General features: G+C 39.4%; 1 protein-coding gene across 2 annotated transcripts in view; it reads left to right on the top strand.

Moving 5' to 3' along the window:
* The first annotated feature begins 1,166 nt into the window (after nucleotides 1–1,166).
* ZMPSTE24 (zinc metallopeptidase STE24) overlaps nucleotides 1,167–26,480 on the top strand; it is a 45,754-nt gene continuing 20,440 nt past the window's right edge. Inside the window, exons 1-7 of one of the 2 annotated variants that reach the window (XM_046663078.1) lie at nucleotides 1,170–1,483; nucleotides 3,317–3,463; nucleotides 10,170–10,256; nucleotides 17,268–17,384; nucleotides 17,972–18,124; nucleotides 19,443–19,584; nucleotides 24,637–24,821. In XM_046663078.1, the coding sequence (XP_046519034.1) occupies nucleotides 1,361–1,483; nucleotides 3,317–3,463; nucleotides 10,170–10,256; nucleotides 17,268–17,384; nucleotides 17,972–18,124; nucleotides 19,443–19,584; nucleotides 24,637–24,821 (954 nt within the window). In that variant the 5' untranslated portion in view covers nucleotides 1,170–1,360. Of the gene's footprint in view, nucleotides 1,484–3,316; nucleotides 3,464–10,169; nucleotides 10,257–17,267; nucleotides 17,385–17,971; nucleotides 18,125–19,442; nucleotides 19,585–24,636; nucleotides 24,822–26,480 lie in introns of both variants that reach the window. The other variant, XM_046663079.1, reaches the window with a different exon arrangement.

Below are 26,480 nucleotides of genomic sequence, written 5' to 3'. Positions count from 1 at the left end.
CCACCACTAAGTTTGTTGAAAGCAAAGAACTGGAAATCATCTGACTTGCAAAAGAATTCATTATTCTGTCATTAGAGTCCTTTACTTTCTCAAGTGACTTTTAATTATACTGATTACTCTCACTTAGAAGTATTTAGGAAGAGTTGGGAAATTCGAGATATTGTTAATTTCAACACATCTTTTAGCATTACAATATCACTGTAATTTATATACATATTAGTTGCAGCTGCAGATTTAGCTCAACTTATTGTAAATAATAATTATGCAAATTAGAAACGTCAGTCTCTTTGTCAAACCAACTAACCAAATCAGACATTTTTCGGTCAGAAAAATTTTCACTTTTCAAGTCAAATAAACGTGTTAACAGGCGTCCCTGCGACATTTCACATTCCTGCGACATTTCTGAATTCCAAGGCAGATATGGCTTGGTCTCAGCTGTGAGTTCGTCTCTAGATAAAGTAAGATCCTTTCATTTTAGGTATTTCTAAGCTACGCTATCCTTGCTTTGCTCCAGGGCACGCCCTCAGGCAAAATGTCGCCTCCGACTTCACTCAGGGTGGAAGAGACGAGATCTTTACAGGAGAATTCTCATCAGGACCGCCCTCTCTCTACCGTGCCTGAATTCAGAGCACCCTAATACCGGTCAAAATACTGCCCTTAGAATGCCCAGTCTCGCTCTCGACTATCCCCTTAGCCTTAGGTACGCCGGGGAAGGCACTGCATAGCCCGAAGAGCACTAGGCTGAGGAAATGGTTTCTAGAGCCTGGGAAGAAGGCTCCTCTCCGGTTCCTCCAGCCTCCGTAGGGCGGGAGCGGCGGCCCACTCTGCGTCAGTTCCCGCTTGTCCTGGCCGGGGACAGCGCAGCACCGGCCGCAGCCCGGCCAGGGCAAGCCTCGCAGCGAAGGGAAGCAACTGCTCCTCGGGAGGCTGGAAAGCGAAGAGCTCCGCCGAGCTGCCAGGCCCAGGAGGGAAGCCGGAACCCTCGGCAGGGACCGGCGTGGAAGGGAGGGGGACTAATGTTCGTGCAACGCAACACGGCGTGATCAAGGCGTGTGCCGGGACCGGGTCTGGCGGAGGCCGGAAGTCGGCTTCTGGGCTCTCGAGCCTCTCGGGCCGGAAGTGAGGGGGGCGGAGCTTAGCCTTTTCGGCAGAAACTAGGCAGTCCTTGGGGGCGTCGTCTTGGGGAAGGATGTTTGTGTAACACTGCCGAGTGCACGGAAGGGGTGAGATGGAGGCGGGTATCGGTGCAGTGGCGCTCGGAAGGGACGGATATCGCTGTGACACTGCGAGGAGGCTCTGAGGGGACTGGTGTCGGTGTGGCACCGGCGCACGCTGAAGGAGCTGGCGGAACCGGGTGGCCATGGGGATGTGGGCGTCGCTGGACGCGATGTGGGAGATGCCGGCCGAGAAGCGTATCTTCGGGGCCGTGCTGCTCTTCTCGTGGACAGTGTATCTTTGGGAGACCTTCCTAGCACAGCGGCAGGTGAGCCTAGACGGAGCCCACCAGACCCTGACCCCCGGCCAGCCTCGGTCCGACCCCAGTCCCTGGATGATGGCTGCCGCGCCAGCACCAGCCCCAGCCCCGACCCTGTGGTCCCAGCTGAGTCTCCTAACTCGGCCCGGTGGCGGGGTTGCCTGGCGGGGATCTGGTGTCTCAGGGACGGTTTCCGCAGCGTGATCGTGGGACCCAGGCCGGTTAGGGCCTGGTGAAAGATAGGCAGGGCTTCCGCTTTGTCAGGCTTGAGCTCTTGTGCCTGCCCCACAGCGTCCTTAGGATCCTCTGGCCCAGACTTACCTCCTTATCCTTGGCAGCGACCCATTCAAAAGGAAGCTGCTAAAACTTTAGAATCACAATTTACCCATGACACTGTGTAATCATGCTCACCCACCGGATTAGGACACCATTTTCTGAAAATAAAGATTTCACAATCCTTCCAAGGACCCGAAGGATTTTTTTCCTTTAAAAAAAGTGTATATATGTTTGCCCAAAGAACAGTATTTTCTTGTTTTTCTTAAAAGCATCTTTATTATTCTAGTTTAAAAAGAACAGCTAAGTAGAAAGTGAAAGTTACATAACCATTCCCTGGAGATTATCATAATTAATAGCTTGTAATAGATGGATTACAGATCTAAACTTTTAAATGAGATCGATTTTAAATTTAATTGACCGCTTTATTGCAAACTCTCACTCCTGGTTTGCTTTACCTACTACACTCTTCGGTGTCGTCGCTGAATTGGGTCAACCATGATGGTTTTGAAAACCTTTCTCTTTTTAACTCACTGGAACTCTTTTTCTTGAGTATTACAGTCTTTTTCCTCTGCCAGTTTGTTCTCTCAGTTTACATTCTGCATGAATTTTTAAGTTACAAAATTTAATTTTCCTCTGTCAGTATCTGGGTTACATCTTGATCTCTTCTTTTAGCTCAGGATGTTCAGTGAGGCTAAGCTGCGTGGCACTAGGTTCTCTGACATGGCTCTTCGGATAGCTTCGTTAGTACGCAAGCTTGTAGACCTAGAGAACATCCTTTGCATAAAGTGAACACGGAGTATATAGTGTCTAAATTGGGAGTGGGTACTGAATATCTATCTGTCTTACTTTAGTAATAAGCCTAGTTACAGGAACTGCTTTTCAATAGAGTCTTTACTCAGTTATGCTTTAATGTAATGCCTTTAATTGAGGGTTGGGTAAGGTGCACAATATATAGAGAAGCCATTTGTTGTAAAATCATTGTAGAAGATGCTGTCCGTTATATTGTTTGGTATCCCCTGTATTATGTCCCAAGGGCTGAAATTACCTGTTAGAATTTGGTATACTGAGAAAGTTTGTCTTTCTTGACGATCTGATATGCTTCTGTCTCTCATTCCTCAAATTTCCCTGAATTTGGCTTCTAGGACCAAATTTAATGACTAGCCACAATATCTGTTAATACTCACGGTTAGTATATTTGCTTCCTTCTCTCCATGAATTTCTTTTCTCTATTACAGGATGTATGTTATACCTGGAGTAAGTGGTACCCTTTGTGATGTTACAATTTTGGTTGGCATACACAAACTGAAGTGTGATGACAACCTTGGTTTTACTTTTGCCCAGTCAGCTAGCCTCAGATTCTCTTGTTCTGCTTTTACTTTCCTGCATCAGTTGTTTTCGTGGTCAGTGTACTTGTTCCAATGCAGCGTTTGTGTATGTATAAAGCAAATTCAACAGGCTTAACAAGTTAATGCTGTAAGGCATTCAGTGTTTGATCATAAATGACTTGTAATAAATAATGAGTTGGTTTGACTGTTTCATTAAAGTGTTTTCTTCAAATTATTTCAGAGACGGATATATAAAACAACAACTCATGTGCCACTGGAGTTAGGACAGATCATGGATTCAGAAACATTTGAGAAATCTCGACTGTATCAGCTGGATAAAAGTACTTTCAGCTTCTGGTCAGGACTCTATTCAGAGATTGAAGGCACTGTGAGTAATTTACTTCTTGGAGAGATAATCTATCAAATTGTTTAATAATGTTTGGGGGCCAGCCCTGTGGCCGAGTGGTTAAGTTCGTGCGCTCCACTTCAGCGGCCCAGGGTTTCACCAGTTCAGATCCTGGGCGCAGACATGGCACCGCTCATCAGGTCACGCTGAGGTGGCATCCCACGTAGCACAAGCAGAAGGACCTACAACTAGAATATGCAACTATTTACTGGGGGGCTTTGGGGAGAAGAAGAAGAAGAAGAAAAAAAAGATTGGCAATGGATGTTAGCTCAGGGCCAATCTTTAAAATAATAATAATACTAATAATAATTTGTTATGTTTGTTTTCATTTTCACATTTTTGTGACACAGAAGAGGGTACCACACCTACACATCCCAGGGTGCTTTCTTAACCTTTGTTATTGATAGTAATGGGTGTGGAGCAAAAGAGACGAAAACATAACTGTTTAGTCAGTTGAAAATTGTAGAATATGGTAACTGTCACACTGAGGCCAGGTGTGAAGAAGAACCTTATGTTGTAAGTTACTCCTGTAGCAGGCCTCACTTGTCTCCCTGCCTCTGTGTTATCTCTGTGACCTGTCCTCCACGTGGCAGCCAAAGAATCCTGAAGCACAGTTCTGATCGTGTTAGTGTCCTACATCAAACCTTTCACTGGCTTGCTTTGGCCTTCAGGATGAAGTCCAGATTTCTTGGCATGGTTTTTGAGGTCCTTTTTGACCTGGCTATTGCTTACTTGAGCTTCATCTTTTTATTCCTTCCCCCAAGTTCTTTCGCTCTCTTTGTTATCCATCTCCTGCTTCCCTTGGTTTCTATGACTTTGAGTCTTTTCGCATGCTGGTGTCTCTGTCTAGGGTGCCCTTCCCCTCCCTCTTCAGTCCACTCTCTCACTGGAGGCTGATGAAACCCTGCTCTTCCATTAGGATCCAGCTGAGACATCATCTCTTCTGAAAAACCATTTGAAACTTCCCCTGTCCTTCAAGTCTGGGTAAGGTAGCATCCTATCATTAATTGCTATCAAAGTACTTATCACATTGTATTGAATTTGTCTGCTTACCTTGCAGACTGGTAGTTCCTTAAACAAAGGTTACTTTTAATGTCTTGTTCGTAATTTTATTTATTTATTTATTTATTTGAGCAAGATTAGCCCTGTCCTAACTGCTGCCAGTCCTTCTCTTTTTGCTGAGGAAGACTAGCCCTGAGCTAACATCTGTGCCCATCTTCCTCTACTTTACACGTGGGGCGCCTGCCACAGCATGGCTTGCCAAGTGGTGCCATGTCCACACCCGGGATGCGAACCGGTGAACCTCGGGCCGCCGAAGTGGAATGTGCACACTAAACCACTGCGCCACAGGGCCAGCCCCTGTTCATCATTTTATACCTAGTGCCTGACATATAAGAAGCACATCATTCATGTTTATTGAAAGAAACAATGAGTGACAGGTCATTTTTACCTAGCAAAACAAGGCCAATGTTATCCCCATGCTAAAAGAAGAGAGGCTGTATAGTGTAGAGAAGTGTTTCTCAGTCTTTTTTCATGATCTCCCTTGGCCCCTGACCCTGAATCTTTTTAGACATTTTTTTCTTAATCGTTCCTCCATGAAATTTTAATATCACAGGTGCACTGTATATCTGTTTTGGTACTCTATGTATGTATATCTGTTATACATAAAATAAGTTAAAATTTTTTCTACCCCCAAAAACCAGTTTTTGGTTTTCCACCTCTAAGAACTGTTGAAAGTGCATGGTGTCTAGGTTGGGAGCAGACTCTGAACTCAGGTGGCTTGAGTTTGAATTTCAGCTCTACCATACTAGCTGTGTGACCTCAAAAGTCACTCAACATTTCTGTGCCTCAGTTTTCTCATCTATTAAAATTGTATGGTAATAATAGTTCCTCATTCATAGTGTTGAGAGAGTTAAAATTAGTTAATATATGTAAGATGCTTAGAACAGTGCCTGATCCATTGTAAGTGCTCCATAGTATTGGCTATTATTATTTTTATCATCATGATTATCATCACTATTCCTCCAGAACTCTTTTAGATCGCCTAGTACCACTAAGAGAAAGATTCCTAAATTGGAAATAATTGAGATCGGCTACCATAATTGTTTCATCAGTTACAGAGAAGGAACTGGCAATTTGTAGCTTTGTTAAATGATAACAAAATTGCCTAGCTAGTCGCAAAATTTGCCTTGACAAATACGGAATAGTAAGACTGGTGTGTTAGAACCAAGTTATTAGAAACCTCTCTCATTTCTTCAATATGATGGAAAATGGCAAAGCTTCTAGAAGAGTTAAATCTTGGTATTTTAGAAAAATTAAATGATCTGAAAAATAAAATTGCATTGGCTTTTGGGGTACACTGTGATTGCTAGTTAATTAGTCTTTTCCTTTTTTTCCCCAAAACCCCCCGGTACATAGTTGTATATTCTTAGTTGTGGGTCCTTCTAGTTGTGGCATGTGGGACGCTGCCTCAGCATGGTTTGATGAGCAGTGCCATGTCCACGCCGGGGATTTGAACCAATGAAACACTGGGCCGCCTGCAGCGGAGCGCGTGAACTTAACCACTCGGCCACAGGTCAGCCCCTAATTAGTCTTCTCAATATTGATTTTTTGTTACTTTCTTACTAGTTCAATCCAGGTTTAGTTACTGAGATATTGAAGATTAGTATTAAAACTTGATGCCTTCCACTGAAGCCAAGAAAGGTAGCATTATTGTGGATTATGTTTGGCTTTGGTTAACTTATCTGAAGCATTTCTTCTGTTAGGGACAGGGTCCAAGCAGGAAATCAGCCTTCAGAAGAGATGAACGTAGAGATGGTGAATTTAGACGCTATCCTCGTTCTTCATTGACGTTTGATTCTTTGAAGTTCTTTGACTTACCCCCACATGGTCATTGTAAAATGACAAGAAAACCCTTTTCAGTCTCCTTGGTTGTCACCAATAAACAGTTCCAGGAAAGATGGGCAATAGCTTGGTTGGTATGGTTGGTGATGGTGGGAATTGTTCAGTGAGTTCTAGGGGATGATGGAGGTACGGGGAGTACACGTGTGGAATGAGAGCTTTGTCATGTGCTGCGGCTCAACTAGAAGCAGTACTGACGGGCGAAGGTTGGAACAGTAATAGTCATCCTCATAATATTGTATGGGTAGTGATTTTCACTTCATATCTTGTTTTTTTACTTATTATTTTGTTTGATGTTTATAGCAGTGCTCTGAGGTGGAAAGTATATACATTATTAGTCCCTTTGTATGGATGAGAAAACAGACTCAGAGAAATTAAATGGCCTGCTGTTTAATGGCCAGGTGACACTAATAAATGGGAGACCTGGATTTCAAACTCTTCTCTTCTGAGTCTTTAAAATTACGTTGAAGAGGGGCCGGCCCCGTGGCTGAGCCGTCAAGTTCGCACGCTCTGCCTCGGAAGCCCAGGGTTTCACTGGTTCAGATCCTGGGCACGGACATGGCACCGCTCATCAGGCCACGCTAAGGTGGCATCCCACATAGCACAACCAGAAAGACCCACAACTAAAAATACAACTATGTACGGGGGGCTTTGGGGAGAAAAAGCAGAAACAAACAAACAAACAAAAAAGATTGGCAACAGTTGTTAGCTCAGGTGCCAATCTTTAAAAAAAAACAAAAAATTACATTAAAGAAACCATTCTTGAAAGTCTAGCGACTGCATCACAAATGTGCTAAATTTATCCTCGGGAATCAGTAGCTATATTTACTGTTAGATAGGAAGCACTTTGTGTTACTTTGAAATCCTGTCCTGTTTGAAGACAAGTTCATTAATTCCTGTTTTGTGTTGATTAAAATGAAAAGAAGTTTGTATGCTTTGGTCACAAAGAACAAGTGCAAAGATTAATTTAGACTTCTTTCCCCTCGGTACTTTCTACCTGAGGGAACATAAGCAGAGGCCTTATGTGACCAATTACAGGTGCCACTGTTCACACACATGTGACAGAGCACCCAGAGAGAAAATGTCCAGCCTCTCTGAGACAGACTCTCCTGAAATCTCGTAGCTGTCAATAAAGAGCCCTCTTAAGAAACGGAATAGCTAGGGAGTAGAGTAGGGCTAGAAAAGTTCAAATTGTTGCTTCTCCAATTTCTGTGTGTTTCTGAGTGAGCAGTTTAGCCTCTTTGAGCCTCATTTCTCTCCTCTTTGAGATGAGGATAGATAGGTATTAAACCATATCTCATATGGTTCGTGGCAAGAACTCAGTAAGATAATGTAAATGAAGCACTTAGTACAGAGCTCAAGGCATAGCAATTACTTAGTCCTTGGGTTTCCTTGGGCAAATTACTTTAACCTTTCTGAGTTTCGGTTGCCTCATCTGTAAAATAGAGATGACTGTGCTTCCTGCTCTGCCTGCTTTTCAAGGCTTTAGTGAAATAGTATATGTAAAAGCACTGGGCTTGCTTTTGTTGGGATCATTAGTTCTTTTCATAGGACATCGCCAGACGCATGCTCAGTGAGATTATCAGTATAAAGAAACTTTATTGTTTGCTGTGCTTTGTTTTTCATTCCCCAAGGTATGTTAGACAAAGTTTGCAACAGCAGTTTCCAAATGAATTCATAGATGCATTCAAAGTTCATATTAAAACTACCCTTGATACTTACTTAAAAGCTGGACTTTTAATAATAGGTGTTCCAGCCTTTCACCAAAAGCATTATAAATCCTTAATTCTGCATTATTTATTAGTATCGAGAATAGGATGAAAGAAGTGCCATCCCAAGTCAATTAGTTCAACAAATGGAGCATATACCATACAGTGCTGCCAAAGCACGTCTTTTGGGAAAACAGGGTTTGTGTCCAAGATCGAGTTAGTTGTAGTAAAGTGGAAATAGCTGGCTATAGAGTTAAGGGAGTCTTTAAAAAGGCAATTTATTAAAACAGAGGCTTTCAAATGTTGGTGTATGTCAGATTTACCTAGAGACCGTTGGACCCCACTTTCAGTTCCTTTCTTTCTTTTTTTTTTTTTTTGAGGAAGATTAGCCCTGAGATAACTGCTGTCAATCCTCCTCTTTTTGCTGAGGAAGACTGGCCCTGAGCTAACATCCATGCTCATCTTCCTCTACTTTATTCGTGGGACGCCTACCACAGCATGGCATGCCAAGCGGTGCCATGTCTGCACTGGGATCCAAACTGGCGAACCCTGGGCTGCCAAAGTGGAACGTGCACACTTAACCACTGCGCCACCAGGCCTGCCCCCCACTTTCAGTTTCTGATTCAGTAGTTCTGGGGTGGAGCATGAGAATTTGCATTTGCAACCCATTGCCAGCTGTTGCTGATGCTGCTCTCCAGAGACCGTATTAAACCAACCCAGCATACTGGTAAAAATCTAGAGGAGGGACAGCATCAGGTGTGGGTGAGATTGTGGGGGAGAGGAGCCCTCAAGTACTGCTGGTGGGAATGTAATCTGGTATAAACACTTTAGAGAACAAGTTGATAATACCAAATAAAGTTAAAAATCACCATGAATGGATCTAAAAAAATGTAGAATGTAAAAAGCAAGTTATCGAATGGTAAGTACAATATGATATCATTTATATATAGTCTTAAAAAGCATACATAAATCACCGTATTATTTATGGATACATATATAAACATGGAAAGTAGATTGAAAGGCTACCCATGAAATATGTGATAGTGCCATGAACCTTCAAAACTGCGAGGAACTGTGTCTGAACTGATGAGAATATTGTGCTTCTAACCAAGGAGTGTGATTGATTGTCATGTTCCTGAGCCTCCACAGAAAGAGAAAATAAATTAATTCCTCTTGACAAAATGCGTTCCACAAACTTAGTATCTGTTGTGGGAAGTCATGTTTCTTTTCTTTTTTTTTTAATTGAGTTAATGATAGGTTACAATCTTGTGTAATTTCAGTTGTACATTAATGTTTGTCATTCGTGTTGTGAGGTGCACCACTTCACCCTTTGTGCCCACCCCCCACCCCACCTTTCCCCTGGAAGTCATGTTTCTTAAGCATGTATTCTCTTCTAATTTTAAGAGCTGCTCCCTCATTTGAATGTCATAGTGATTTGGTGAATATCTGTGTTCACTTTATCTGCCCAAGACAAAGGGTTGCGCTGAGAAAGGGGCCTCCTCTTATGAAACCCAGACTCAGGATTCACCTTTTCCTTACCCAGAGAAGGCACAGATAGCCCATTCTGTCCCACTAGTTTGGTAAGTGGACGTGACTCTCCACTTACACCAATGCTAGTACTTTGTCCTCACTGAAGAGGGCTGTTTCCTTTCAAGGAAAAGCCAGTTATGGAACCATATAGCCTGGTTCAAATCCCATGTCTGTCACTCATTAACTGTGGGATTTTGACAAATTGTGTAACCTTTCTAAGCTTAGTTCCTGATCTGTAAAGCTTTTATTGTGGTCTTTTGGCAAAAGCTTTTTTTTTCTCATACAGCTTTTCACAGTATATGGTATGTGGTATAATTCATATACCATACTAATTCATCCATATAAAATGTACAGGCAGAAATCTTTTACCAGTCTAAACTTGCTGTCTCAATTGGTTTGTATTTATCTACACGTATATTCTATCCTAAATAAGGCAGGTCTCTTTTTTCTTTAGAAATAATTATTTTGTCCTTTTTTTTTATAAAATGCTCTCATGTGATAGTTTCTAGTGCTGTTCAAATGTAACTAAAGTATGCCTTGTTTTATAGCTTATTCTTCTCTTTGGAGGAATCCCTTATCTCTGGAGACTTTCTGGACGGTTCTGTGGCTATGCTGGCTTTGGACCAGAATATGAGGTATGTGATTCATTAGCATGTATTTGTCAGACTCTGTCTTTTCGCTTGGCCAGCTTTATACTAAAGTTAATTTTTTGGGTCCTACCATCATTAGGCTTGCTTCTGTCTGTATAGTGCTTGTCCACCCATGCTGTGTTAGGGTAATGCTAGTTACTGTGACAAACCCCAGAATTTCAATGGCTTATCAGAACAGTTTATTTCTCAATCACATAATGGCCCAGAGTGAGTATTTTTGGTCAGCAGGTGACATTCTTATGTGTGATAAGCCAGGAACCTAGTCTGTTTTTATCTTATGGCTCTGCCTTCCCCCGAGTGCCCCAGAGTTCTCTGCATCCAACAGGCAGATGGAATGAGAGGATGGAGAAAGTACATGCTCTTATTAACTCCTTTGGCTCCAAAGTCATACCTGTCTATTGTTTTCACATTTTGTTGGTAAACCAGTCATTTAGTCTTACATGCAAGGGATCTGGGAAATGCCGTCTCTGTTTAGGCAGCTGCTTCTCAGGAATAACTTGATGCAATGAAAGGGAAAGCATGGATTTTATTGAACCCACACCAAGTAGATACTGTGTGCCACATACACCCTTAGCAGGTGCTTCAAACAAAGACAGAGTATCTCCTAGCATCTCCGTTGCACTGCTTAAGTTGACTACCGGCTCTTCCAGGAACTCATTACTGGGCAAAGCCTTAAACCTAAGACTCCCACCTGTAATGGATGCTGGGACACTCCTTCCTGACTTTTCCTTGGAAACTGCCAAGTCTGTTCTCTCTTTCCTGACTGTTTATTTGAAATGATGGCTCTCCTCTACATTTATAGATACCTTGGGCTCATCCTTTAATTCAGCTCATGCTGTGTCCTTTATCTGTAAACCTTTTTCTAAAGCAGTCAAACTCTTTTAAGACCTCTTCTTCCTGTGATATCTCTGTATCTCCTCAGACAGGCTCCTGACCTGCCGGACGTGGTGCTGCAGTTTTCTTAGATATGCTCTGCGTTGTTTCAGAAACAATTTAAGGGGTTTCATATAAACATCATGACTGACTCCTTATTCAGTTCTCATCTTAAATGTCACTTTCTCAGGACTTCCCTGATCAGTCCATCTAAAATAGCATCCCTCTTTAGTGAAACACGTCCCCTTATTTTCTTTTCTTTGTGCAGTCATGTATTGCCTAATGACAACAATATGTTCTGAGAAATCCATCGTTAGGTGATTTCGTTTTCGTGTGAACATCGTGGTGTGTACTTACACAACCTAGATGGTATAGCTTACTACACATCTAGGCTACATGGTACTAATCTTATGGGACCAACATCGTCTGTGCGGTCCACTGTTGACCAGCATGTCGTTATGTGGCACATGACTGTAAAGGCACTTATCACTGTCTGCAGTTATCTTGTTTATTTGTTTAGTTTTAATCTATCTCCTTGACAAGAATTTTAAGCTCCAAGGGAAAAGAGACCTGATACATTTTCTTCACTGCTGTGTCACCAGTGCCTAGAACAGTGCCAGTCACAGAATTGGTACTCTATAAATATTTGTTAAATGAATGAACACAATCACATACATACACATTTAAAAGTATTCCTTACCTTAATAGGACATATTTTATGTAATGGTCTGAGACATTATTTTTGCATTTAGCAATGTTTAGAGATCTCTTCCTGTCCGCGTATATAGATTTTTGTTTTCTTTAAAGGCTGCATGGTACTGGCAGTCCTTGTTTTGCACAGTTCTGGTATACACAAATTTCAGTTACCACTATTTAGTTAAATAACACCGGTCCCTCAAGGGCACAGTTCAGATTTCAGTTACCACAAGATATTGTATGACTAACTGTATGAAGTACAAACTTCCCTGCTAACTCTTTAGTCCACGAATCACTGTGCAAATAACAGATGCTCATAGTGATCAGTGACCAGTCACGTCACATTTTTCAGTCTGTCAGTGGTTGGCCGCTGTGCATCTGTTAGTCAGTTACTCAGAGTGTGCAGTTGTTTTGCTTCCTGGCCTTCCAGCTGTAAATCCACATGACGTTTTACAAAACTGGATAATCGAAGGAGGGGCTTAACCAACAAAGATGGAAGTGTCCCAAAGAAATGAAAAATGGTAACACTGGAAGTGAAATTCAAATCCAGCCTACATGGAGTTAGAGAAGAAGAAATAGCTAACCACAGAAATGCTGATGCTGCTGCCATTAGAGAGATTCTAGATACGCAGCCAGAGGAACTTATCAGTGCAACGTTATTGATATAAATGGGGAAAGTGGTTGTAATAGAAAGGATGAAGCTGTCCCAGAGGAAGCGTTATTGGCAAAAACTCTCACATTAAAGGATTTCTTGAAGGTATTTCATGACATTGAGAGCTAAAGGATAAAATGTTGGAAGCTGATCCAACCTTTGAGAGGAGTAAGGCAATTCACCAAGGCAGAGAAAAGATGCCCTCTCCATATCATACGTTACACAATGAGAAGGCGAGCATTGTTCACACTACTCCTGTTTTGTACAAAGAAATAAAACACTAATTCTCTATTTTTCTAATGTTTTAAATTACGATGTACTAAATAAATATTGGTTTTATTATTCTTTCCATATCCCTACATATTTAGACCTGACAGTAGGAGAGTCTTCAGTATATTAAGGAACACTTTAAAGATCAAGAACAATCGTAGTTTTTTATATTGATTATTGATTGCTCTCCACAGTTTGAGTTTGCAGTCGTTTTTACGTTCCTGCACTACTCTGTAAAGCGAGGACCGCTTGTATTCATTGTATGCATGTATCATTTATTTAATTGCTCGTCTATTGATAGGTGCAGGACTGCTTGTATTCATTATATGCATGTATCATTTATTTCATTGCTCGTGTATTGATAGGTTAGTTCCAAATTTTCCTTATTACAAATAATGCTATAGTGCACATATTTCACCAGTCTTTATGCTTATGTATAAATATTTATGGAATTAATTGGATCAAAGGCTATGTATACTTAAAATTTTGACAGATGCTGCCAAATTCCCTCCTAAAATAGCTTTTTTTGGTTTATGTTCTTTCATAGTGTATGAAGCACTAGAATACCCTTTTCCCTGGATCCTCACCAATGTTTATTATATGCACAATCTTTTTAGTTTTGCCAGTCTGATGGGGAAAAATTTTATTGTGCTATTATTTCATATAAATTATTATTGAATGGAAAAGTCAGATTATAAAGCAACATATGTAAATAAAAGTATGTGTGAATATCCATACACATTTTTTATAAAACTAGTATCCTAGTGATAAACATGTGAATTGGTTCAGTTTTTCTCAATTGCATATAATGGTGCCCATCTTTGTGCACAACTTTCACATCTGTAAAAGATCTGAAATAGTATATATCAAAATGCCGAAGTGGTTTTTTCTGGAGAGAATTTTGGTAATTTTTATTTCCTTATTTTTGCTTATCTCTTAAAATTCAGCAATGAGCATGTACTTCTCTTATAACTAAAACCAATTTCTATGCTAAAAAAAAAGAAGAAGAAGAAGAAAAATAGGTGAAGCTCAGCTTATCTTGGGTATAGGCAGTGTGTCTTTCGGCAGGACTTTTTGCTTTTCCAAACTACCGATAAGGGCTATTGCTATCAATGTCCTTATTTTTCAACAGTGAGGTATGGCTCAGCTCTTCTCCGCAGGTAATGGACTTAATGACTCAGAATGCTCCAGAGCTCTGTTGCCACATCATGAGCATGAGATGGAGTGAGTAGGTTCATCTTAGACAAGGGATAAATCATGCCATTCAAGATGTGTTGGTCTGGATCACTCGGTCCTAATACCGAGGCCTTTATAATGTTCTGTGTCCTAGAGCCTTCAAGCGTTTACTGATAGGGCTAGAGCCCAGATCTTGTAGGCTTTGAGAAGCTATGAGTTCAAACTCCTTGTCATTGTCTGGTAGACCTCGTTCCTAGGAATCTTCTCCTTTCTGAGTTAGAATTAGAGATCTTCTGAGTAAAGCTCCTGGGGGTTGCATACTCTCCTATTTCCCCACTGTGACTTTACTGTCACACCTCCTTTTTTCAGCTAGAATATTTTCCCTAACTCAATCACCTTTCTAAACTTTAGCTCACACTTGTCTGTTAGGAGTGGAAGGGTCTTATAGAAGATTAGTGGGAAGTAGTTTTTTGAGGTCAGATTATGAAAATCTTTGAAAACATAATGGGTTTGAAGTGTTATATTAGAGAGCCATGAAAAGTTTTTTAAGTATTAAAGTGGGGTTTCAGATTAATTTGGTATGCGTGTAGGATGGATTGGAATGGGAGCGACTGATAGTAAGGAAGGGGACCACTTAAGAGGCTGTTTTAGTGGATTCAGGAAAAATAATTTAAAAAACTCTTGAAATCTTAGTGTTTTAAGGAGGGAATAAGCCCATTGGTTGGGGGAATAGGCAGACCTATTGTTCATTTTCTTCACGCAAGTAAGATAGTTTATTGATAGAGTTATTAATTTAAAAGTGGTATTTATGCATAAGATAAGTGAAATATATTAAGAAGGAATCAAGTTGTTTTAAGTTAATTCAAGGCTCCAGACATCGATGATTTACGTATTAGTTTGCAGAAGGAACTTGAATTTATAGCATATATTGATAAACTAGGGAGAATAGGAGATGAGCAAATGTCTAGATTTCCAAAGGGGGTAGATTCTGTGCAGAATGCTAAACTTGATATCACTGCCTTATCTAAACTCTATATTGAATTATTAAGAGATTTATGAACTTTTAAAAAAAGAATAAAACAAGAATAGAGTTCAATTACAATCCCAGAGCAGCTTGTGAGGGGCACATGATAAAACATTTTATAGTTAATCAGAAAGCCTGAGGACAAGGGAATAGCCAAAAAAATTCTGAATAAGTAAAATAATGACTGGTAACTTTTGCTCTCAGATATTAAAATCTGTCATAAGGCTTAAACACTGCATCAGTACCAGAAACAGGCCTACATAGATGTAAGATCTTGGTATATGATAAAGGTGGCATTTCAGATCAGCGAGGAAAGTATAAATTATAAATTTTCTTAGGACAACTGAGAAAAAATGTTTCTATTTTATATCCTACAAGAAAAATAAAGACACAGAATGAATTGAATATTTAAATATAGACAAAGAAACTTCGAAAGTATTAAAACAAAAACTATAAATTTTAATGTAATCTAGAATTTTTTAAAGCATGACACTAAAGGTAGAAACCATGAAGATAAAATTTGGTAGATTTGCATTAAAGTTTCTCTGTGGGAAAAACTGCCGTTAGCAAATTTAAAAGGCAAACTACAAACTGAGGGAAAATTGCCACATGTGACTGATTAAGAACTAATATATTTAATATAGAAATAACTCTTTATAGAAAGATCGCTTTAGAAAAAATTGAATACCTCACCAGAAAAATGAGCAAAGGCAGAGATTCATATGGTCATTAAATACATGAAAAATATAAATCCATATTGACAAATGTATTTTAAAACAATGAAGTTTCTAGGAATTTTGCCTGTTTGTTTTGGCCTATCAGATTGGGAAAAAAGTTAAAAAGGATGATAGGGCAGAATTGGTGAGGGGTAGGGAAATTGTCTCATGCTGCTGGCAGCCCGAAAGCTAGTACAGTTTTTCTGGAGGACAACTTGACAGTATGTGTCAAAAATCTTTAAAAAGCTTAACCTCAGACATTTCGCTTTTATGAATTTGTGGGAAATGAATGCAGGAGAGGCATGTATAAAGGGGTTCATTTTAGTATTGGAATGAATGCTGTACTGGAGATAGCCTAGGTGTCCGCCTATACAATGGAATACTCTAGAGCCATTAACAATGAAGAAGTAAATCTATTCATTGATATGGAAAGATGTTCATGACATGTTAAGTGAGAAAAGCAGGTATTCAGATAATCTGTACAGTATGATTGCATTTTGGGGAGATGGGATTCTGATTCAGTAGTTTTGAGAAAGATCCTGAAATTGCTTTTAAAAAAATTTTCCATTTCCTGTTTGGGAACAAATGGTGGAGTAAACTGCCCTGCATGTTGTAGCTAGGCACATCTCCTTCCTTGCTCTTCCCCTTTCCTTTCCACCTATGGTAGAAACTTACATTGGTTCCATCTTTGCTACCAAATGAAATATGCTTTGGTGGTGTGTGGTATGCTCGCATTTACCTTAAAAGACTTTAGTTTTACTCTGGGGAGTAAGAGGGAGAGTGACAGTGTAGTGGGAGGGAGAGAGGAAAGGTTCTGTTTGCCTCATTGCCCTTCCCCCCTCCCCACAACTCCCTTCATACTAATTAGCCCTTGTCCTCCACTATCCTAGGAAAAAGTTTGTAATGAGAAATGAGGCAGTTCTTGGATTTTTATTTCCTAAGACTCATTGTAAAGGCAATTAAAGTAATTCTTAATTCAATTAAAGTAATTCTTGAGGGTAATTTCTCTATTGGATTTTGGCTTTTCTGTGAAAACTTTAGCACAAACTGCCCCACCTGCCCTGGCCCATCTTTCTTGATACTCTAAGTTTCTCTGCCTGGTCCCAACCAGGACCCTCATCTTGTCATCTTCCATTTATAGAGTGCTCTTTTCTCTCTCTATGCTTTTGCAAATTGCGTAGTATTCTTCCTCCTTTCCTCTTCTCTCCTGTGCCACTAATTTGTCTCTTTCTTCAGAGTGGGATCCCAAGTCTTATCAGCCCTGTAAATCTTCCTTGAATTCACCAGCATATGTGGCTGTCTCTAATTTTTTAGTTCTTGGAACCATTTGGTCTATATGACTTCAGGTAATTTTCATATAGTGCCTGTGTAATAAAAGAGGAATTGTTTGATTGCCTGCTTCTCTTGAAAGTAAACCTTGAGGGCAGAGATATTTCAGATATTGTATTACCCATAGAATCAAGCACGTACTGTTTGAGACAGTAGTAACTACTCAGCAAATACTTATCCAATTGTTCACTAAAAATTCATTTGAAGAATGAATTAGTATTACACCATAAAAACTTCCATTTTTTTCCTCTTGTGTTTAGATCACTCAGTCCTTGGTGTTTCTGCTGTTGGCTACACTTTTCAGTGCATCGACTGGTTTGCCATGGAGTCTTTATAATACTTTTGTGATAGAAGAAAAACATGGTTTCAATCAACAGGTAAAATAGAGAATGGAAATGTTTTCTTTTAAATATGAAGACCTTTTGTGCTTTTGTCCTCTGCTGGTAACAATTGAAACATAATTTGCTATTTTAGCACATGATTTAATTGAGGAAAAAGGAACTGCAGATATGTAAAGATCATGCTTTAAAGTCTTGTCATAAACTCTAGTAGCACTAATGTCTAGTGTTTTTCAGCTAATAATGTTTAAATGAATTTATTGTAAACTGTAAAATGCAAGACATGTAATGTAAGATGTTAGTGTCATATAGTATAGTCTCACAGCCTTTTAATTTTTAAAATTGCTTTAATGGTATATCCTTTTATTCACTTATTAGTCATTTTAAAAGCAGTTTCTGGGGCTGGCCGGGTGGTGTAGTGGTTAAGTTCACGTGCTCCACTTCAACGGTCTGGGGTTCACAGGTTTGGATCCCGGGTGCAGACCTACACACCACTTATCAAGCCATGCTGTGGCAGGCGTCCCACATATGAAGCAGAGGAAGATGAGCACAGATGTTAGCTCAGGGCTATTCTTCCTGGAAAAAAAAGCAGTTTCTCAGTTTCTTTTGATGATTTCTTTTTTCAGACTTTGGGGTTCTTCATGAAAGATGCAATCAAGAAATTTGTTGTGACTCAATGCATTTTATTGCCTGTGTCCTCACTTCTACTTTACATTATTAAAATCGGGGGTGACTATTTTTTTATTTATGCCTGGCTGTTCACATTAGTTGTTTCTCTGGTGAGTAAAATCTTTGTTTCATTTCTGTTACAAAAGTCCCGTGGTGAGATAACTGTGATTTAATCTTCATTAGCATGTAAACAGTTCTTAAGAAGCAGATGAAATATAAATAGATAGTCATATAAATTCCCACCTTGGTTTCTGCTTTTGGGTATAGAAATAGGAGAGTTGACTCTGACCATGGATTTTCTTCTGCTCTTGCTGACTCTTACTGATCCTAGAAGCTAGTTGTTAGTTACTTTTAATGATCCAGTTGTCAGGCAGTTTTGGGCTGTGCATTTGTGAGTTGCTACCAGAATGGATGACTAAGTTTGATAATTTAATGACTCTTGACTGAGCTCCAGTGCCTAAAAATCATGGATGTTTTAAAGAGAGAGTAGATGTAAGAGGGATGAGAAAAAGAAAGCATAAATGTATCTGCTTTTCTTCTGCCCTCTTTCCCCTGCCTTTCCCCTCCTCCTCTTTCCCTTTCCCCTTTCTCACCTCTTTACCCATCTTCTCTCTTCCCTTCTCCTTCCTCCTTTCTTCTCTTCTCTCTTTTCTCCCCCACTGCCACTTCTCTTCCTTGTCCCTCCCTTTTCCTCTCACTTCCCTCCCTCACACCTTCTTTTCCTCTTCTCTCTCCTGTATTTGAAACTGCTTCACAACACACACATCTACAACACATCAAAATGGTCTGTTCACAGCCCCCAGAAAATGCCATCTATCAGTTCTTCAACTCCACTATTTTAGTCTGAATTACTGTGGTGCTCATTGCTTCACTTCCCACTGGTGGCATCAAGATCAGAAAATTGGCACTAGTTGGATTTACACATATCTGTTGTGTGGCAAATTGAAGTGAAAGGAAAGAAAGCAGAGGAAATGCTCCAAAAATGCTTAAGGAAGTGCTATTTCAACCAAAGTGTATGCTTGCAGACTGCAGATAATTAATTTTAGCAGACCAACCAAATAACAGACAGCACACAGTAGTTCTTTTTTTTAGCAAGACTTCAGGTCTATCATGATTACTCTGAAAGGCAGAATTCCAAGTTAATGATGGGCTTATGAAGTATCAGAAATCCCCAAGAGAGTTTTGAATGGACCATTTGACTTTTCAATTATTACCACCTAGAGATTACTCATTTTGATTAATTCGTCAAACAGATGTTGAGCACTTGCTATGTGGTACTATTTGGGGCTAGGAATAGTAGAGCAAATAAGATAAGGTCCCTGTTCTCAAGGCTGGGATCACATAGTTGTTGTAATATAAATGAACCTGTATAATGAGTAGTTTTTGTTTGAGGTGTGTTCATAGGTTGCTCTGACCTTTACTTTTCAGGTGCTTGTCACTATCTATGCTGATTATATTGCCCCTTTATTTGACAAATTCACACCTCTGCCTGAGGGAAAGCTTAAGCAAGAAATTGAAGTAATGGCAAAGAGTATTGACTTTCCTTTGACTAAGGTGTATGTTGTTGAAGGTAAGGCTTCCTGGGGGTAAGAAGTCTTTATTTGAGTAGTTTCTTTTCTTTGAGTACTTTGTTCTCAAAACTTTAATGAAAGAACGAATCAGTTTGTTTTTTTTTAATTTATTATGTAAAGATGAGGGTTTTACGCTTTGGCTTTTAAGATTTATAGGAGTTGATGACATAATCCAGAGATAGAAACTGGTGGCCTGGTGCCAAATTCTGCTGTTGCCTGTAGCTGTGGTTGGTTGTTTTAAATTTTGGGCCAAGGCCTTTATCACTCCCTGTTGTATCATGTATACTAGACTGGTTTATTCACTTCTGTTACCTGCCTGGCTCCATTAGATAGTTGAGTTGGACTCTTGCATAGTCAAATTCCATTTAGCACTAGTTTGGGGGCTCATAAACAAAACCAACGTTATTGCCTTTATCTCCTCCAACAAAACTTCCAGTGTTCTGGAGGACTCTGATCTGCAGATTACCAAGAGCTGTAGTACCGTTGGGTACTTCAGACTAGTTGAACTCTGCTTTTTTTGATGATTGCTTTTGAGAGTTAAGCTATCTGTTAGCTTACATGAGACCACTACGTCTCAAGGAGGCCTGCAGCCATGTGGAGTGAAACTGTTGTATGGTGCCGGGACTTTCAGAACCTGTAAATTGAAATCCATGTAAATGAATGAGACTCGTCCTGCCTCTGCCACTTACCAGCTGTGGGATCTTGAATAAATCACTTCACCCCTCTAGGTTTCAGTTTTGCTTCTTCTAAACCACAGTTTGGCAAATGTTTTCTGTAAAGGGCTAGTAGTAAATATTTCAGGCTTTGCAGGCTACGTGATCTCCATCACAGCTATTCAACTCTGCCATTATTGTACAAAAGCAGTTATAGGTAATACGTAAACAAATCAGCATGGCTGTGTTCTAATAAAACTTTATTTATAAAAATAAGTGGCAGATTGGATTTGGCCTGTAAGCCATCGTATGCCCATCCCTCCTCTAAACTAAAAAAAATTACCAGTGAGAAACGGCTATACTGGATGAAGGAGTAGAAACTGAGAAGTAACTACAGGATCAGGGGTGAACGGAGATGGTCACAATTGGAAAGAATGAACTAACAGCGACTAAAATAGTTTAGAAATCTCAGATATTTAGTGGCTTCTGAGGTTATACAGCCCAACTAAAGACACAATAGGGACATTTCTATGGGGAAGTGGTAGAAGAATAAGCCAATTCCTACTACTTCTTTATCCTCTGAGATCACTGCCTTTTAGCTAATATTAAACTAGTAGCAAACTGATCAATCCAATAAAACGATCTCTAAGGGGCTTTTACTGAACGGGCAGTCTAAGTTGCTGACCACTTAAGTTATAGTCAGATAACATGAAATGACAGCTAATGATATGACGGTAGAGGTACTCAATAAGATACGTGATATATACCGTCAGCGCTGTATGATTTTCAATGAAATAGTCAAGAAAGGCTTTATTAAAGGAGGGTTATAATGTGAGTTGAGACTTCATGGAAAATCAAGATTTGAGTAGGCAGAGCATAGCATTTCACAGGTAAGGTGGTGGAGTCAGTAGGCTTGGGTTTGAATCCTAGCTCTATCACAAATTACCTGTGTGACTTTGGGCAACTTACCTTTGCTAAACAAAAGTTTACTCATCTGAAATATATGTTTTTGTTGTTAGTGGTAACAATCCTTAAAGATATTTTGAATGAATGTTGTTACTAACAATAACAACACGTGTTAGGGATATGTAAATTGATAGGGATATTATAGTGCAAAGCCAAGATTCCAGCTCTCAAAAAATGTCAGATAGCAGGTGCTGAGCAGAGAACTAAACTAGTGTGATGTGATGAAGAATGACTGAGTAGATACTTTAGATTGGGTCATCAGGCAAGACCTCTCTGAGGTCTTGAATTTAAGCTGAGACCTGAAGGAAGGAGTCATCCATGCTGAGATCAATGGGAAGACCTTCCAGAGCTTTGTTTGTTCAAGAAACAGAAAAAAGTCCAGTGTGGTTGCAGCATAGCAGAAAAGTGTTATGACATGAAATCTAAGATAATAGGCAAGAGTCGGACCACATAGGCCTTTGTAAATCAGGGTAAGGAGCTTGGATTTTATTTTAAGTTCAGGGGAGAAAGCTACTGAAGGTTTTAGGCAGGAAAGTGACACGGTCTGGTTTGTATTTTTTAAATATCTTGAATTGCTGTTTGGAGAATAGATTGTAGGGGGAGGCAAGAGTAGAAGCAGGAAGAACAGTTAATTGTTGCAGTAGTCTAGATAGGAGATAATGGTTGCTTAGACTAGAACGATAATAATTTATGGAGAGAAGTGGATGCACTGGGGATATGTTTTAGAGGTAGAGTTGATGCAATTTCCTAATAGGTTACATGTGAAGGAATAAGGGGGAAAGGGAGACATTAAGGATAACAACCTAGATTTTTGGCCTGAGCAATTGGATAATGGTAGTTTACTGAGATGGAAAAAACTGGAAGAAGAGCAGGTTTTTAGGGAATTAAGTTCTGTTGGATATGTTATGTTTTGAGATATCTACTGAACATTGTATTAGAGTTCTGTAAGCAATAATTAGTTGCAAACAAGCAATAGTAACCAACTGTGGCTGGTTTAAGCAGAAAAATTCCTTATTGAAACAATATTTGATAGCTCACAAAGTCACCAGGAAAGCTAAGTTTACCAAGCTTGGAAAATGGGCTATTCCATAGGGAGACTAGAAACTCAGAACCACACTGGAGGTCCAGTCTGATGAGGACACTGCTGTTGCCTCCTGCTATTGGATTCAGCAGTGTGCAGCCCTAACATCCCTGCCACTAGCACCTGCAGAATTAATTCCTCACTGCCCTGCTGCTTTGCATAATTATTAACTATTCAGAGTCCCCAGTGGGTGCATCTGATTGACTGAGCCAGAGCGTGGGGCTAGCTGCCAGGAGTGCAGGGGAAGCAAATATCTGGCTTTGAGATTTCTCAGATGAGAAGCGGTCTCTCACAAGATTTACATGTATAGAATTCCCTAAACTCTGAAGGGAGATTCCAATAGTAGGCCAGGGGAAAACCATACATAAGAAAGTAAATAAATAAATATGTGCTATAGACATCCTTGTGAAGACATAGAGATGTCAAATAGGTAGCTGGATATATGAGTCTGGAGTTCTAGAGAGAGATCAGGGCTAGAAATTTTGATATGGAAGTATCTGGCCCATAGATGGTGTTTAATACCATGGATGAGGGCACTTAGAGAAGAAAAGAGGGCTCAAGTCCTAGTCAGCAGGGGAGGAAAAGCCAGCAAGAGGCTAAGGAGAGACCATTGAGATAGGAAGAAAACCAAGAGAACCTGATGTTTCTTTTGAGAGAGGAGGAGAAAGTGTTTCAAGGAGGGAAATACTACATGCCACTACATGTGTGCCACTCACCACGCCAGGCACAGTGGTAAAAAAAACCTTACAGTCTAGGGCAGGGATACTTAAACTTCAGTGCGTGGAAGAATTCCCTGGAGAGTTTATTGAAAGAAAGATTCCTGGGCTCCATTCCCAGTGATTCTGACTTAGTAGGTGTTTTTAGTATCTACTTCTAACAAGTGCCCCTAGGTGATTTTGGTGTAAGTGTTCCTTGGGCCACACTTTGAGATGCTTGGACCAGTGGGAAATATTAAGGCAGTAATTTAACTTTATTTATATGCATCCAATCTGCCTACTTCCATAAATAACTTAAGGCAGCTTCCAAGAAATATTTTAAAATTAATTTAAAAATTAGAATCGGAGAAGATCAAAATGAGAGACAAGTGTAAGACCTCAGAATGATACACAGCTTTTCAGATTCTAAGGTCCTACATTGACAAAATTGGACCACATGTTTGGCTCTTAACTTCTAAGCAACCAAACCAAAAAGTGAAAAATAAATAAATAAGAGATGCTGTTTACCAAAGCCTTGCTGTATTCTAAAATACTGCCACATATACTGCTATATATATAGAATATAGTATTATTCTCAATATACTGCTAAATGTACTTTACGTTAGAAATATGAGTAGATACAAAATTCACATTTTCTGAGACATCTCAAATTCTCAAGAGAAATAAATTTTATCGTTTCTTCTTTTAAAAAAGTATGTAAGTAATAGTAATTTTTATGGATCAGGCAGTATGCTAATTGATTTACTTAGAATTTCTCTTGTAATCAGTTATCCAACCCAAGGAGGTAGATGTTAGCCTCATGTCATAAACAAGAAAATAAAACTTAAAGAAATTAAGAAAGTTCCTTACATTTACACAACTAATACATGGCAGAGCCAAGATTTGAACCCAAAGTCTGCTCTTAACCACTAAATTCACTGCATAGTGTAGAACATTTAGAAAATAAAGGAAAATATAATGAAGAAAATAAAAAATCAACCATTGGTCAGCTACTGTTAGCCACTGTTAAAAATTTAGGTATTTTTTTCCAGTCTTCTTAAAAATAGCTTTAATTTTTTTCTGACTATAGAAGTAAATATATTTATTTTAAAAGCCTTGGAAAAGAAGGAAAAGTATAAAGGAGAGAACAAAAATCTATAGTTCTAGAAGTCAGTGATGAACACTAATATTTTGACATATTTCTTAGTAGTCTTGTATTTATGCTTTTCTATTTCCATGTTCATGTTTTTCATGACAATTAGTGGAACCTTATATACATGAAGTTTCATATCCTTTATAGTATATTGGTGAGCTTTTTCGTATCTTGTTAAATTTCTTCAAAAGTATTTTTTTCTGGCTGCTTAAAATTCCATTTCATAGCTTCACCGTGATTGAATCCTTCCACTCTTGGATACCTAGCCTTCACTTATGTACTTATTGCTGTAAAGCTGCCATGAGCATAAATATTTGTTGGCAACACGGCAGGGAAATAGACTCTCCACGGCTGGCGGTGATTTATGTTGAGACAGTTTTCTTCAGGTATTAAACAATTTGAAAATGTTAATGTCCTTTCCAATACTTCAATTTCTAGGAGTCTCTCCAAAGGACCCCAGACTTTATAATTATTTTCCATGCTTTGAACTGTCTTTTCCTTAGGATCTAAACGCTCCTCCCACAGCAATGCTTATTTTTATGGCTTCTTCAAGAACAAGCGAATAGTTTTGTTTGACACTCTACTAGAAGAGTATTCTGTACTAAACAGAGACATCCAGGAGGAGTCTGGCATGGAACCCCGCAGTGATGGAGAAGGGGACAGTGAAGAAATAAAAGCTAAAGTTAAAGTGAGTTCTTCTTTTCCTAAGAGACCCTGGCTTAGTTTTTATAAACAGTTCCTGTGACAACTCAAAATAACCTCAATTTCTCTGTAGTGAGTGTTGAATTCAGGGAGACTATCAAATAAAAACACCATGGCCCCTTTATAATTCTGGTATTTGGGAGAGAATATCACTATTATTATATGCTGACTACTTTGCAGGCTTTTACAGAATGTACATGTTAAAATTGGAAGCATAAGATAGAAAAGTTATTATTATAAGCTATCTTTAAAACAAGGACTTTATATATATTCCTGATATGTTTATAATCAAAGAATTCCCACAGGCAGGATAAAAGGAGCTAAACACCTAATTTATAGCTTCACGGAGACGTAGTAATTATAGGCTTTGGCAATAGAGAGACTTGGATGTGAATCCTGGTTCTGTCATTTAGTAGCTGTGTACAGGTACACTGTGTAATTTGGTCAGTTTTGTTTGTTTAACAAACATTTATGAAATGTATACTCTGCGCTGAGATAGCTTGCTTGGCACTAGATGAAGAGGCAAACCTTGCTCTCAGGGAGCTTATCATCTAAAGGGGAGACAGTCATACAATCACAGTACATTATGATAATTGCTACAGTGAAGCTGTATGTATTGGATGCAGTGAGAGCTCGAGAGAAGACATTTATTAAATCTGACCTGAGAGTCTGAGAAAGCTTTTTCTGAATCTTTTCCTGGATGAGGTCAGCTGATGCTGATTAGCAAAATCCAAAGTACCAACACTAAATGGGGGAGAGGGGTAATGATAAGAAATAACACAAATTTAATCAGAAACGCTCACCAGTATTTGTATGTGTGATGGAATGTACCATTGGCTTTGGTGTCATTCAGAGATGGTTTTGGATCTGTGTAACCCTGGGCAAGTAAGTTAAGCTCTATAAATCTTTGATTTCTTTTTTTTTTTTTTTCCTGCTTTATCTCCCCAAATCCCTCCTGGTACATAGTTGTATATCTTAGTTGCAGGTCCTTCTAGTTATGGCTTTTTTTTTTATGCTTAAATCTTTGATTTCTTAACAAAAAGATGATGCCAGCAGGGTTCCTCACCTCTGCACTATTGACATTTTGGGCCAGATAACTTTTTGTTGTGGGAAGGTATTTTGTACATCACAGGATGTCTAGCAGCATCCTTGGCCTCTCCTCACCAGATGCCAGTATCAAACCCACCCCACCCCCCAACAATTGTGACAACCAAAAATGTCTCCAGACATTGCCAGATATCCCCGGGGGCAGGGACTTGGAGAGCAGAATCACTCCTAGTTGAGAAACACTGGGCTAAAGATGCCTTCCTTTTAGGGTCATGAAGATTAAGTGAAATAATATATGTGAAAAACCTTGTACTCCATTTTGTACATTCTAAGTACCAGAAAATAACTATTATCATTTGAGCATCTGTTTTGACCCTAAAAAGATGGTCTAAGTAAAGTGCCTAGCCTGTTAGAAATATATGTAGATGGAACAAAATTCTGTGGAGGGGTTAAATAGCATTGGGAGAGGGTTAACTCCTTTGATTGTTTTTATTTTTTAAGTGGGGTTATCTCACTAGTTAGGATATTGGGATAAAAGTCACTTTGTTCTGATCAAGACTCATAGGATTTTAAGCTAGGACAAGATCTTAAGGTCATC

This window comes from Equus quagga, chromosome 5 (genome assembly GCF_021613505.1).
Source record: "Equus quagga isolate Etosha38 chromosome 5, UCLA_HA_Equagga_1.0, whole genome shotgun sequence".
Lineage (NCBI taxonomy): Eukaryota > Metazoa > Chordata > Mammalia > Perissodactyla > Equidae > Equus > Equus quagga.
The sequence above is the reverse complement of the archived record's forward strand: the minus strand, read 5'-3'. Positions and strand labels throughout refer to the sequence as shown.